This window comes from Colletes gigas, unplaced genomic scaffold, assembly GCF_013123115.1.
Source record: "Colletes gigas isolate AHSC1104 unplaced genomic scaffold, ASM1312311v1 Colletes_gigas_Sc00012, whole genome shotgun sequence".
Classification (NCBI taxonomy): domain Eukaryota; kingdom Metazoa; phylum Arthropoda; class Insecta; order Hymenoptera; family Colletidae; genus Colletes; species Colletes gigas.
Genome location: NW_025106641.1, coordinates 6,745,625 through 6,760,654, shown reverse-complemented (window position 1 = coordinate 6,760,654; position 15,030 = coordinate 6,745,625). Strand labels below are relative to the sequence as shown.

Sequence of the window (15,030 nt, the reverse complement as noted above, 5' to 3'; positions counted from 1 at the left end):
GAAAATTGCAATACCTCGGCTGCGAGTTCCTGGTTCCTTGTCCGCCTTATAAATCAGTCTCGAGCCGCTACCGTTAATCGCGTCCCTCCGATTCGTCCCTTCCGTTGATCCTCGATCGTAACGATAGGTTGGTAAAAAAGTCAATGTAATTTCAGTAGGTCATAGTTTAAGGTTTCGACCCGTATTTTGGGCGGTCGCTTCTCGAAGAGCCCGTAAAAATAGCGCGTTTTTCGATTGGAAAGTCGCGTTAATTGAGAAATATGGGATCCAGCGTCGCGGGTTATCGCGATCACGCCTCGAATTCGCATCTATCGCGAATCGTTTCGCACGTACCGGTACGCGAGCGAACCCGTTGAGCGAGTGCCACCTCTTAACGCAACAAGCTCCTCTCGCGCGTTTATCTAATTATTATAATTGCACGATTATTCTCGGTCGAACGAGCCGCGGCAGGGGTGAGATCGCATGCCGGCCGTCGTCCGGTTCGAAGAAAAAGAAGGAAAGAAATAACGGGATATATATGGAGCAGCACGCGATACGATCTCCCGGTCGATGTCGTGATGCAAACGATCACGAATTCTTTGCTCCGTTTGTATCGGCCGTTTCTGCATTCTTTCGTTGCCTCGCATGCGCCCGACGTTCGCGTAATAACTGTTCCGTGTGGAATTTTGCGCGGGACAACGTTTATTTTTGCGCCACGTCGCCCGGACCGACCGGTCGCCGCGTTATTGGCCAACGGTAGTTCCGTTTTCACGAATTTATGTTTTTCATTAGCCCCCCGAGTGGCGACTACGAAAGCCGGGTCCATTCAATTCGCTCCGGTATCGTTCACCCCGTTATGATGCAAATTCGATCGTTTTCCCGATCAAACCACTCGTCGCCATAAGGTACGCGATACCTAAGCGATGGCGTCTTACAATCTCTAGGGACTACCAAAGAAAATGTTAAATTTAAGAATATTCGATTGGTGAAATAATCAGTAAGCAAACGTAGACTAAAATCGACATTCTGTAATTATCTGAAAAAGGGGGCCTGAATGTTTGTTAAATTCTGAATGTGTTGAGAGTTAAAAAATATCGAGGCCCCCTTTTTCATCACATGATAACAATGAGATCTACCACTCAGCGACCAAAGTATTCAAAACGGAGGTACAATTAGTTACAAGTACGATTCGATCGCATTTATTTTATTTGTAATTTCTAGTCGTATCTTGTTTGCATATGTGATTAACGAAGAATGGATGTTATTTTTTGCTTCAGGTAAATGGTGTCCGCGTAGGGAATGGAGTTCACCGCCAGACGCGCAGCGAGCGGCTAGCGACGCGCGTCGCGGCGTTCTTTACTCTTCCGTCTTCCTCGGTAGTCCCGGTAAGTCTCACGAAACTCTCTTCTCGCTTCTCTTCGAAACTTTCCGCGCCCTTCCAAAATTGAATATCTTCGCGAAATATGGCCGGGCATTCCGCGACTCTTGTAGCAAACTTCCGTTAAATGTCGTCGCTCGTACGTTATCCTTAATTAAACCGGGACTCGCAGCCCGTTTCGCGCGCCCGCGCGGAGTTCTCGCGTTAATCGCGAGCGGGCTTCGCCTGTACAGCGATCAACGCATACTCGTCGCGCATTAACAGCGCTCGATCGTCGTCGATTGATCGATCGCGCGCGAGAAAGCTCGTTTCGAATCAATGGGGGCAGCTTCGAATTCCGAATTTCGGGGTCAAAAACTGTGTAACTAGCTCCGTTTGTAAGTTGTTAGTTTCCAACTAGTTCTATGATCTTATGATCTGCCCCAGAGTATGCAAGCTAAAGAAAATACAGAATATGAAAATCTAAGTTGTGAAATTAATCGAACACAGAGGTTTCATCCGATCGATTAATTGAACAGCGAAGAAATAGTTAGGTTCAGGAGTTCGCGTGCGTATCCCGGCGTACTAGTAGCCTTCGATCTTTAGCGATTAATCGACGGGGACCGGTAGATGGTCGATCGCGCGCGAGGAAGCTGGTTCGCGCGAGAGAGGCGCGGAATTAATGGGGCTGGGAAGAAGAAAAGAAGAAAGAGGCCGATCGCGATGCGAGTACGCGCGCAGAGAGCGGTTGTGCATACACGCGCGGCCCCGGTGGGAGGAGCGCGATCGTTCGCGGCATAAACAAGTTTTAATCGTGCTTCGGGCATTCGACGCGTTGAATAAATATTGATATCGGGTGACGCGACGGCCAATCAGAATCGGGGCTTATAAAACAAGCCGCTTACACCTCCGCCTGTCTATCGCGGCGCACACGCGCGCCATCTATTTCACCGTCGAGCGTTATGGCGCGTGTATTCTCGATCTACAAACATCCGAAACGAAGAAACACGAGCCCTCTCTCTGAGACGAATTTTGTGAATACAATAAGGTCGAGGAACTTAACCCCCATAAAAATCGTTTAATTAGTTGCAATTTTGTCTTAATACCTTACGGTACTAGTACTAGTGATCGATGATCGATGTAAAAAGGACGCTTGCGAAATTATGATCGAGTAAGGTAGAATCGTGGGAAAGGTTACGATTGCTGAATTGTTAACAGGAAAGACAATCGATCAATCCGACTAAACGATGAAAGGGAAACCATATTTAGCTATTCCAATTTTTAAAATGAACCCACGCGATGGTACTTTCCTACCAAACGTTGTTTTCGTAGCCTGGATCACGAAGGGGTTAAAGCCATAGAGGCGAGAATTTTCGAATTTTTTCTCTCCCCACTCGGTGTGGCGGCGTCCAGTTCGCGGTGAAGTCGGGCCGTCGATACCCATCCATGCCCGTCTAATTCTCGCGGAAACGATCGCGATGCCTGTCTATCTTCGATTTCTCCTTTAATTAAATTACGCGGCCGCCAAGGAGCTCGCCGATAAGAGGACGTAAATCACTTTCCAGTCGATAACTAATCGAACGATTCGGAGTAGACGTCGAGTCCCTCGTCGCGGAAGACGGGTGTATCGCGCATGCGCGAGCATAGCTTCCCTCTTTTCTCCCTGTCGCGTTCCTCTTGCTCTGCCCTCTTCCTTTTCGTTCGAAGGAACGGAGGGAATATGAGCGAATGCCAGAGGTAGAGAGAAGCTTGTGAGTCGCCGCGACGCGACGGGGCGAAAATGGGAGGGGGTGGGACGGAGAGGTGCACGACGAAGCTTTCGGAGAAAGGAGGACGCGTGGAGTGGATGCCAGAGTGAGATGGACAGAGGGCTGACGAAGGGAGGAGAGAGAGGTCCGCGTGGCGTCACCATGGCAACGAAGCGAGGCGGGAATGCGACGGTAACCATGGCAGCCGCGGGTTACTCTCTCTCGGACCGACCTGTCTGTCCCTCTTTCTGCTCCCTCGTCCTCTTCGTTCTCCTCTCTGATCTGGACCTCTTCCTTCCACCCACGGACACAGCCACGAGCACCGACGGATCCGCAAAGAGAAGGTGGAGCGGACGCCGGAGCTGCGCTCTGGAGAAACGTTCCGCTTTCTTTTCGCTTTTTCTTCGACCTCCCCCCCTCCCCCCTTCCGCCTCTCCGCCCTCTGACTTTTCTTTTAATAATCGTAATGCGTGCACGGAACGAGATGCGTCGCTTGGCGTGTAAATAAGGGGGGATGATTGGAGCTCGGTCGCGGTTACGTTATAATGGCGCCGCGAGAGTAATCTAGACGGAGAACAAGAGATTAGAAGAATGGACAAATTATGTAGGTTTGTCAGGTACGAGTTACAACTGGTTCTAGGTTAGATATCAGCTCGACTCCGAATGAAACGGAGTCGAACGTTAAATATTTGATGTACCATCGATGAAACGTTGACGCGAGCTTGCGGTTCCGGATGAAAGGGGCACAAAAGTCTTACATAATTCCCGGGCGGAATGAATATTTATATCCGAAAACTAGTTCTTTGTCGATGTTGGCCAGCTAGCGTTTGGAAGTGACAAGTGTTCAAATTGGTGCGACAATGGCGCGCGTGGAGTTCTATTCTCGGGAAGAATTGAATGGATCAACACCCTCTGTACCAATATTCTTTCTCATAGTCACCCTTTTTCATCCAATTAAAACTCGACTGTTAAACACAACAATGCCCCATTGATTATGACTGCACCTTTTCGTAACTCGAATCGTCCATCTTTCTCCGATACGTAACTGGATTTCCCCGCACGGGGATCGATGCTGCTCCGCACGCGTGTATTTCCCTTTTTCTCCGTCGACGTTCTTGCGAGTTCCATTCGTTAAAGCGTCGCTGCGCGTTCCGCGGCGTTGCGTTAATGTTGTTTTTAAAAAGGCTACTGCGAGCCGCATTAATTAATCGAAATACGGAAACGGGGGATAAATTTTATCTACGGCCGGGCAGCTCGACTGTTAATAATGAATCGTTAATGCTAATTTTTGATTTATGCGTTCATAATCTTTCCCCTCGGCTCGTCTCTCTGCGGTCGAGCCTCCCACCCACCGTGGACGCGTTTTTGAATGTAACCGATATCGGTGACTGAATTAAACGATCGGCCGGAAGCGCGGGATAAATTTTGTTGCAGGATGCGACGGTTATTAATAATGACTAGTTCCTAGCAGTTCGTTAATAGGATCCACGGATTCGATTTACGCGTCTCTACCCTTTGTCCAACATTTTCCAGCATCCGGTTGTCGCGTACTATCGATTGTCGTTGTTTGACAAGAAATTATTTTCAATGAAACTGTGATCGCTGAAAATTCCTAGTACTCGACTATTTCATACGCTGACCACACTAATTTCAACGTTTTTCATCCGCAAGTATTTAAACTCCGAACGGAATTCGCGAGAATATAGTTCGCTGGGGGAGAAATTAATGGAAAAGTTCCCGGTAAAGTCGACTCGTGTCTTCGGGTGCACACTTTGAATTTTCACTCCCCGAGCAAAGAAGAACGTCGACAGGCGTTAAAAAACCGTGACGGCGGAGGCGCGCGCGCGTTTAGCGCACGTAGTTTAAAAGCTATCGACATTCTTCGACGCGGAAACGTGGTTCGCCGTTCAACCAGCCGTACGGCAGAGTCGATCCTAGACGGAACAGCTCCGTGCGCGGCTGATTATGTATGAGTGTCGAGGAATCCCGGGATTCCAACCGACGCTCGACTCCCGATACGTCGGCCGAGAATCGAGTTTCTGCGTCGACGACGACATTTGCCCGTCTGCGTTTTCCACGTCCAATATATTCCCGTCGGTCCATCCATTACGAATGGTCCATTCCGGGAGTCTCCGCGTAGCCAGGCTACTTTAAACAAAATACTAAGAATTACTTCAAATTATCTTCTTGGATGAAATATAATAATTGCTGTTTTAACTCTCGATTTCAACTGAATTATTTTACTTAATTTAACAAAATAATGAACTAATGGGGGATTACATTGACATATATTAAATAATTATTAGTGTACACTTGCAGTCAAGGGTTAATTTTTAATATTTTTCTCATCCGGTGTGACGATCGGATAGCGTATACATGCGGTGACGGCGTATCGCTTAATTCGAACGCCCACGGGGCGAATAAAAATATTATTTCGCGGAGTCGATCTTCTCGATTGCAGCCCCCCAAAATCACCCGACAAAGCCAGAGATGCGACGATAAATTTCGCGTGGAAGAAAAGCAGCGAAACAGTGGGCGCGTTCTTAGCGTTATTGCTTCGCGGAATTCCGATCCCGATATCCGGGCGCGCTCGACAGGCATTCGAGACCGAGTAAAAAGGAGTAAAAAATGCTCTCCTATTGGACGGAAACGACTACGCCACTGGCCGTAGAGAACACTGAAAGAGGGAAAGAGGGTGGAGAGAGGGCAGCTAACAATGGCCGCCAACCAAAACATCCGATAAATCTAACCGGCCTGGACCTCAAGCCCCGAGGGGTTTTAAACTCTCTCACCCCCGAGCACCGCCGACGCGGGCGCAACCCTTACATTACGCTACACTCGCCGGAAAAGGGAGCCATGCCGTGTGCCATTGCAGCGTGTGGGGGCTCTGGAGGGTGGAAGAAGGAGGAGAGAGGGTTAGCCTAGAGCAGCGGTTCCGCGCGCAGGGTAGGGAGTGATATGCGACCCACGAAAAACCAAACCGAGAGAATTCCAGCAGGTTTCTCTCCCCCTTTCGTTCCTCCCTCGAGTCCCTTATACCTCTCGTTCTACCGGGCACCGTAACGAGATCTACCGCGAGTGAGCGGTCAAGTAGCTCTCCGACGAACTTTCAACGAATTTGTCCCGCGACCGCGGCCGTAATTTATTTTCTCGCAACCCCCCGCGGCCCTCTCGTCGACGCTGAAATTTTACCCGATCTTCCCTCCCGGTCGTCGTCGTATTTATTTCGGAACCGTACGAAATTTAAACGACGCTTGACCCACTTCGAGTGTCCCGGACAACACGATAAACGTCGGCCTCGGTGAACGGGCGAAAAGAAAAAAAAAAGTGAAAAAGAAACCTTCGTCGAAGTCTCGCGAGTCTATTTTCTGGCGGCCCAGAACGATTCGTACGCGAGGATCGAAGGAATGTCTATCCCCGTCAAGATAAACAAATCGGGGATTGACGTCAGGGATCCCGTTCCCGTTAACGCGCCGGAAAAGAATTTTTTGGTCGGTCCGAGAGGGGGGAGGGAGGAGGAAACGAATCGGAACGAGGTCGCGAAACGAGTTTGCGTTTCGGCTGATCTCACCGTTCGACAACGTTTAACCCTATGCGCTCCGGAGTGTGCCTCCCGGGCATAGGGAATATCTGATACTCCTAGTCCGCGTCTTGGGCGCGCCATTGTTGCATCCAATGGTGAAACGGCTCGTATAATTTCTTTGAAACTTCAAGAACATTCGAATTTAAATTTTTGTACAGATTCTTTATATTTCCTTATCTAGATTACAATTTCTCTATGCGGTCGTAAATTCGTAAAAGTTGGGGGTGGCTCGTCGAATTCCATCGGAGGCTACGCTATTGCGTCTGGTCTTCGTTTCGCGTGCAAACACTCGTTTCGCTTCCAGGAGAATCTCTTCGCTCCGCGGCCCCTCCGCTATTGTGCGCGGTGGTTTGAACGATGTTCAAGCTCACGGGCCGCGACCCTTCGGTTCAACCCTCCCGACCGCAGTTCTCTCCACCCGTTCTAACCGGTACATCGCGATTCGTCGAGGAAACCCCGTCGAAACGCTGTCTCGTCTCGCGATCGATGCGCCCCTGGTAATTGGCCAGCCTTGAAAGGGGCCTCCGCCGTTCTAATTACAGACTCAAAACGCGTTTACGTGTCTGCGTGGACCGCAAAGTGTTTAGGCGACGTCCGAACGCTTTTCTGCGTTAACTGGCCTTAACGATCTGCAAATTCTAATTCTAATAAGCGAATTGGGTGGCTGTGCCGTGGAAGAAGCCCTCTTAAATTTAAATTCCCCGATTCCAGACAGGTTTTAGAGCAATTCGTACTTCGTAGCTTTATTTCGATCGAGCGGATGCTGCACCGTTGACCGCCACGTTTTTCGTAATTGAATGGACCGACTAACTGGATCGATATTTCCTAACCAAAATCCGTTCCCACGCTGGCAACTGATACTCTAATCTGTACATCTGCTCGATCCCATTCGCTGCAGATCCAAATAGTTGTCATTCACACTCGCAAGGAAAGTTCGATGGCCAACACGCGCCAGTTTTTTACGAATCCTTGCACAATTATTTATCGAATAAACCCCTTGATGTACGAATTAATTTAAAGTAATTTTTCAAACGTATACTATTTAATTTTGTTTAAATTTGTTCGTGCAATGGCCTCGAAAAAGAATTTGTTTTACGAATACCTCGTGAATGGAAAAATGTATCGACTTTATACATAAGACTTGATGATGAGGGGTTAAACTAACAACGTTTCAAGAGATTAACCACCCCTTTTATTTCTGCATCTGCGAGTCACAATGTTTACAATTTTCTGCAGTTTCTTCTTACTTGTATCTAGCCCTCCTTAAAGTGCATATATAAAAGGGGTAGTTTCTTAAAGCAATATTTGTCGTTCGGTGAGGTTCCCTTATGAAACACTATGGATCGAATAAATATCCCCCGTGCCTTCATCAGGAAACACGGAGTCGACGTCGTCCATAAAAATTCACGAAAAATACGATCTTCAAGCTCGAAATATTTAACACTAGAACGCCATGGAGCGCAGGGGCCCCGCAGACCGTGAGGACTCCATATATGTGTACACGCTTGCGTATTTACCTATCTACATAAGTACATAAGGACGGAACGTATGTACGCGCATGAACGTGTGTCCGGTTCCTCCGTAAGAGAGGCTCCAGAGGAAACGAGAGAATGGCGAGACAGGGTAGAGCGAACGAAGGCGCGAGAGAGACGAGCTCCGGTGATGGATCGTCCAATCAGTGCCGCGAGATGGAGCACGAGAGAAACGGAAAGGGAACGAGTCGGGACTGAAAGAGGGAGAGAATCTTCTCCACCTATGGCACGGTACGCCGCGGACGAGGAGAGGAGAGGAGAGAGGTCATGGTCGGGTCGGACTCCTGCTAATCGAAGAACACGAGGTGGCCCTGTGCGGCCGCAACGGAGAGAAACCCTGCCTCCGCCTTCGAGCAGACCCAACTTTGTGTCGTATTGGGTCATCGAACAAGTCTCGATACGAATCTTCCCTGAAAATCGACCATATCGTCCTTGGAAAAGATTCATTTGCTCCTCTACTGTGCGGGGATCGCAAGTTGTCAACTGTCCACAAACTTTTCGCGTGCACTATCCAGTCACCGTTAGATATTCATACTTCTAGATTCATCAACGATCCCACTCGATTTCATCCTCGTGATGGGGATAGAAATTTCTATTGTAAATTTTATTTCGACACTTGAGTCTCGATGTGAGAAAAACGAGGGTATTTTACGTGGCTTTTCCAACGTAACTTGTCGGAGCGTCGTGTTCGAGGGACCCTAAGAGCTTCAAAATGGCACTCGTTCGCGCGCCAGCGATAATACAAAGTGCGTCGCGACGCGTGCACTCACGCGCGCACGTACTCACGCGTGCACGCAGTCACTCAGCAACAGGAACACCGGCGAGTCGCATACCGACGACCATCGCCCAGAGGGGGCAGCCATTCTCGCGAGAGGGTGGGAGGGTAATTGGTTCCCATGGAGGCAGAAAACGCCTCGCTCGAAAACGTCCCGTCGAAAGTGCACGGCGAACGCGAGGCCGTGATGCAGACTCAAAGGGAGGAGGAAACGCGAAGGAGCGACGAAAGGGGTGAGGGAGACGGGGCTCGTTTGAAAAGTGGTTCGATGAAAGCGGAGGGAAGTGACGAAAATTTGCATTGACCACGGGAAGCTGCGAGAGGGATATTGGATAACTCTAAAATCGACGAACAGGGGACCGTCTTTCGCGAAACGAAACGTGTGACTCCGAATGTAAAACACGAACACTTGGAAATTTATACTTTGCTGGTAAACGCTTCAAATATTTAATCGAAAGTAGTTTCTTTTTTATATGTTGCGGGTAAGGGTGACTAGAGAAATGGATGGTACGGGAGAGTAAAAGTGCAGAGGGATTAAAGACACGCGAGTGTAATAGATAGGGGTAGAGTCGTGGAACGAGAATAGCGGATCGTAGGTACGTTGGAACAATCGAGGTGTCACGTGACGATACGGCGGAGTTAAAAGGGAAAAGAACGACGGTGGAAAGGAAGTAAGGAGACGAAGAAGGAAGGCGACAGGCCGATAAACGTGATACACGTCGCGGGGATATACACAGGCGTGCCGCTATCCACGGTCCGTATTCATTAGTTCCTTACTCAAAGGCACGGAAATAGTTCCGGAGTTGCGGGAGGCACAAAGCACAAAGCTCTGTCGCGGAACAATGAGAGATAGCGGGGGGAGCGAGAGAGGAGCGAGAGGTGGAGTCATACATAACAGTGATGGTCGCGAGAGCAAGGGAGAGGGTACGACTGCAGATTTCATGAAGTCGAAGATAGGCACAATGGTTTAGCTCCGTGAGAGCGCGCCATTTCTCTTTCCCTCTCCGTCCTTCCTTTCGGTATCTGGCTCTGTTTCTTCCGTTCGTCCCAGCCCCGCTCACCCCCGCCTCTCTCTCACTCCGCAATATTCATATGTGTTGAATATATTAATGCGCCGAGAGATATGTAAAGCGTGTGTGACTGAGAGAGTCGCGCGACTCACCGGTTCGGTGGCTGGGCTGGCTGCAATATTACTGAAATGTGTCTCGTAGCCGTGCCCATGTGCGGCTCCGATATTAAACAGCAGCCGTCGTTGCATCTGCGCTACCGGTGTCTGCTCCATACGCGCGTTTCCGCCTAGCGTGGCCCGCGGAGTTACCGCTCACCGAATTTCGGCTCTTCCTTCCGCTTCCGGCCATTCTATCGACTGCCTCTCGCCGTCTTTATTCCCCCATCCCCTCTACCCACCCTTCGTAACGCGACGACAGAGGCATTGCCGCGATATTTCCCGAAATATGAAAATCCGCCGCGACGGCGGTCCGTCATCGGGTGGCGGCGTACCGTGTGCACCAGCTGCTCGTAACGAGGTAACCTTTGCTACCGCGCGACACAGACCGACCGTTTCTCCCTAGGAGTCGGTTACGTGACCTTCGAACGGCCATCGTTTCGCGAGTCGCAGCTGGCCACTCGACAAGGGGGGGGGGTGGTTGCCTTTTCCGCGCCGAGCATCGCGCGCAAAGCACAAAGAAACCACGGCGGGATAATTAAAACACGGAATTCACGAAGGGGTAGAGTCCGCCGGCTGCGTCATCGGGGGATAAAGAAGCGGGAGCGAAGCGAGCCCAGGAAAATATACACCGGAGAAGCGGGGGAGACAGAAAAAAAAAGTTGTGGAAGAGACGAATATAGCTCGAAAGTGTGCTAGCAGGAGGGTGAGTCGTTGGGGGCGCGGGGCAACGGGGAGACAGAGGAGGGAAGAGGGTAGTTTCTCGATGTAGCGCGGTACAGCACGGTACAATCGGTGGTACCGGCACATGGGCACACGCCAACTTCCTCTCTCTCCCTCTCCGTCCCCGTCTTCTCTCGCCTTCGTTCTCTGCCTCCACCTCCACATCCACATCCACCTCGAACGTGCCCCTGCACGGAGTTCTCCCAACCTACGGCCCAACCCCGGCAGCAGCAGCGGCAGCACCCAACCCAGACCCTGGGGCTGTCAAACGCAGGCCGAATCTTCTTCTGCTCGTGACAGCCTGGAAATGAAGAGAGTGCCCCCGCGTGGCGTATCCTACCCGCTTTCCTATGTACGTTAACGCGCGTCCTAGGAATGTACGTTCTGTTCTCACACGCGTGTCCACGTTATCCCTTTAACGTGTACGTGGTCCGGCCTGTGTTACGAGCACGAGTTCAACGGAGGTCGGTGCTCCTGCCTCCGTCTCTTTCATTTCGCCCGTTCTTTCATTACCCCGCCTTTAATTTTGTCTGCGTCTGGATTGATTCATTTTTTTTTCTCCCGGTAATTCGTCTCTAATTGTTCGCCCTGTCGATCGGGGCTCGCAAAATTGATCGACAAAGCCTGGATGAGTTTTTCCGTCGATTCTTTTTTCGACGCTACAGCCCCGCGCGCACTTGCAATACTCCACGCACCCATAACCACTGCTAGCTAGCGGCGAATCTTTATTCGTCGCTGGATACATCCGCATTATTCGTTTTTGTTAAATTGTCGTTCGTTTGTATTACCGAAGCAACTCATTTAGCTTCAGTTTATAGAGCTTTTCTCCAATATGTCTCCAAAGCATCGAAGTTAAAAACAGATTACAGTTTCGATGGCTAAATTTGAATTTCATTCAAGGTAGTCGGTGGTTGTTCGGTCTCAAAGACGTTTATTACGAATTGCAACTTGCAGTTTTTAAGAGATTGGACCATCCAGGAACTTTTAGCGCTGTTGTAGGTACTTTAAAGGATGACTAAAGAGGCTGAAAGGACTCTACCCGCCGATTACGAAGCGCTTTTCGAGCGCGATCATTAGCGCAATTATTATTGTGTCGGAGCACAATGCGCGCACCGGCGTCCTCGACTACAATGGCCCGCCGAAGGTGAAGAGGCGAAGGATAGAGAGTGCAGTAGAACGGGCTGGAACAACGGAGTCGGTAAATTCTTCGAGCTAACTGAAAATAGACCGAAACTCTGAGCAGCCTTTAAGAACACACTGTCAACCATTACGGATAATGAACGTATCTTTTCTTCGGGAAGTACCGTGCATGAGACTCGCCAAATAAATTCCAACGGGTATCCGTTTACGTTGAGTATCAGCTTTCCAATTGTGCCACGATTCCAAGGAAATCCTAGAGATTTTGGAGCATTCTTCGGACAAGTGAAATTGAGATTATATTTTTGGTTGTCGGTTTCAATAAAGTTTCACGATCGAAACGCTCCGTACAGAGACGGAGGTGAAGGTTCCAACTCGCATGAATTAAATTTTGTCAGACAATATAAATTAAATCTGTCTTCCAGCACGTAGGTACGAAGATATTTAAACCGTAAGCCGAGTACTCACTTGTCCCCCCCATTCGTTTACATTTTACGACTGATTGTAACTGATAGAACGTCGGGAGTAAATCATACGAGCGCATTAGACCGAGAAAATGGACGATCTTCTGAAAGGGGTCGTGAACGCGCGTGTAATCAATAGCAGATAAAACTATTCTGTTTCAGACATCGTGGGCAATTATTTATAATAGAACTTCGGAAGGAAAGGGGAATAGAAAATTTTCAAAAAAACTTTCCACAAGATTGGGTTTATTTCAATATGAATGCGTGTTGTATAATTTCTCTTTTCCACCGGGGTACCAAAAATGGCGAGATCCTTTGGCTGCGCGTTCGTTTGCGCAAGAAACAGTGCCGTGACGTTCGTCCCGGGTTCGCGATTGTGCACGGAGATTCTATAGAGATTCCGGCGTATTCTTCAAACGCGCAACAGACAGAAACAACGTTTTCAAGAAGTAAGTGCCTGCGGGTTCTTTCAGCGTGTATACAACCGACGACCCTCGCCGCTCGAGAGCCCCGAGAGCCGACCGCATCGAATAGTCATTCGAGTCCTGTTCGACGTTAGGCTAAAGTATGTTCGATGCTCATTGGTACGGGGAATGGTGGAAGAGAGGTATATCTATTAGAACGTACCGCGGCACTTGATGCGTTTACATCGTCGTACAAGGGGCCCTCGCATATACCTCAGCCGATATTACCGGTGCGTTCACCGTGTTATTACGGCGTTACATTCCGTCGTACATGGAATCCGTCGCGTTCGATCCACAAGTACAATGATCCTCGTTGTTCCGCGTTTTTTCTACCCGTTTATACGCCGGGGCCGTTAGGGGCCAGCCCGTGGATTTCCTTTCTTCGTCGCGCGCGACGCCGCGGAAACTCGGGGAGGCACACTCGTGTTCTTCAAACTGGACACTCCTTTGAAAAATATTATCGACGGTTCGCCGTTCCTTTCGAGAAGTAACGGTGCGTGCTCTGTCCACCTTCCATCCGTTTTATTATTATTTTACTACTACGTACCGTGCCTAGCCACTTCAATGCCCAGGCCTCGCCCATGTCGATAAATCGAATTTCTTATTACGAACGGTACCCGCGGCCCGTAATTTGCAATTCGATACAGGTGCGACTATCGCGCGGCGAAAGAAAGCTCTCTTTCACATTCCTCTTTCAGTCATTAACCGGACCACTTATCTGTCGTACTCTCAACCCCTCTGATTCGAGGCAACTTAAACAAAAAAATAAAGACAACGTTAATTTTTCCAATCCTCCTCGTAACATCGTCCACGGATCATCGAAGTTTCCCCCGGTAATTGAGACCTCCAGCTTTCGATCTTCCGCTCCTCCTCCGTCCATCGGCGACAGAGGCGCGCACAAATTATTATGCCAGCCGAAGATGGGTCTCTCCCCGTTATCTTCTCGCCGGCATGTTTCTCACCCCGCCCTATTAGTTCCCCGTGTCCAGGGAATCTATACGGACGTGGCGTCGTCGTCGTCGTGTCCGTTCTTTTTTTCTCCGACCAAGGGGCCCCGTGACACGGTCGTCGCGCGACGAAGGTTCACCGGGGGCCCCGCCGGTGAAATACTGCGACTCGATTTCAACACCTCGGCGTCGTTAATTAGCCCGGCCACTCGACTTTTATTCCGGCAGCATCCGACGCCGTTTAATTACACCCGGCGTGCAACAGAAACAGAGCAGGGGCGGGAAAGAGTCCAAGGGGGAGGGGGGAGGAGGAGGAGGTGGAGACTCAGGGCGCGTATGCTACACGTTCAGCGCTACCTGCCGGACGCGACACACCGCGCTACCTGCGCGTATCCGCTCGGTATCGTCGCTATCAGCGCCGCGTGTACGTTCCTCGTTCCATGACCAGTTTCGTTCCTCGTCGGCCAACCGATTCGGTAATGAGGTTGTGCTCCGCCAGCCTGTCGGATCTTGAGAAATTTAAGGGTGCAATTTGCCATCTTTCGTTCACTGTGTACGACTCCGACCAGGCGATCAATCGTCTCCGGGATCTTCGATCGCGCCAGATACCCTGCGTGCAGAAGGATCGCCAGGGTTTTTGCAAGATTCCACTCTCGGTGTCCCGAGTTTCGATATGTTAGTAAATGTTTCGTACGCGACTATTTGCACTGGTGTTTAATCCAACAATTTTATTCTACATTTTGTGTTTCATTAATGAATCCGTACGGGGTTTCGAGGACCCACCACGAGTGTTATTCGAGCGTTGGTAACACGACGCGCAAGCTCCCACGATTTCTCGCCAGCGTTCGGCAAAACACCGTCCCCCCTCGTCGAGTAATCGCTCTTCTGTTTGTTTGTTGTTCTGGTTTAATTCTTTCGCGAGCCGTACCGTTGAAGGGGTCCGCGGTATAGGTCAATGGGAAACTAATTGTCGGCGTTTCGAGGGTGCGTGCACGGCCCGGGGGGGAGATTTCCGCTGTTACTCGGAGGGTCGATTCGAGGGTGGTTGAGAAGTCCAAGCACTCGACGAGAGCCGACGTGGAGTAGCGGAGAAGCGGAGCTGGACGATGAGACCAGACGGAGTAGAAGGGCGAATGAGAACGCTCGACTGGAGAGC

The 15,030-nt window shown here is 50.0% G+C and overlaps 1 protein-coding gene across 4 annotated transcripts in view; it reads left to right on the top strand.

The window, feature by feature from the left end:
- LOC122399100 (homeobox protein homothorax) overlaps positions 1–15,030 on the top strand; it is a 500,548-nt gene that overhangs the window by 277,380 nt on the left and 208,138 nt on the right. For all 4 annotated transcript variants that reach the window (XM_043399504.1, XM_043399502.1, XM_043399501.1 and 1 more), the window contains one exon: positions 1,257–1,364. In XM_043399504.1, the coding sequence (XP_043255439.1) occupies positions 1,257–1,364 (108 nt within the window). The remainder of the gene's footprint in view (positions 1–1,256; positions 1,365–15,030) is intronic.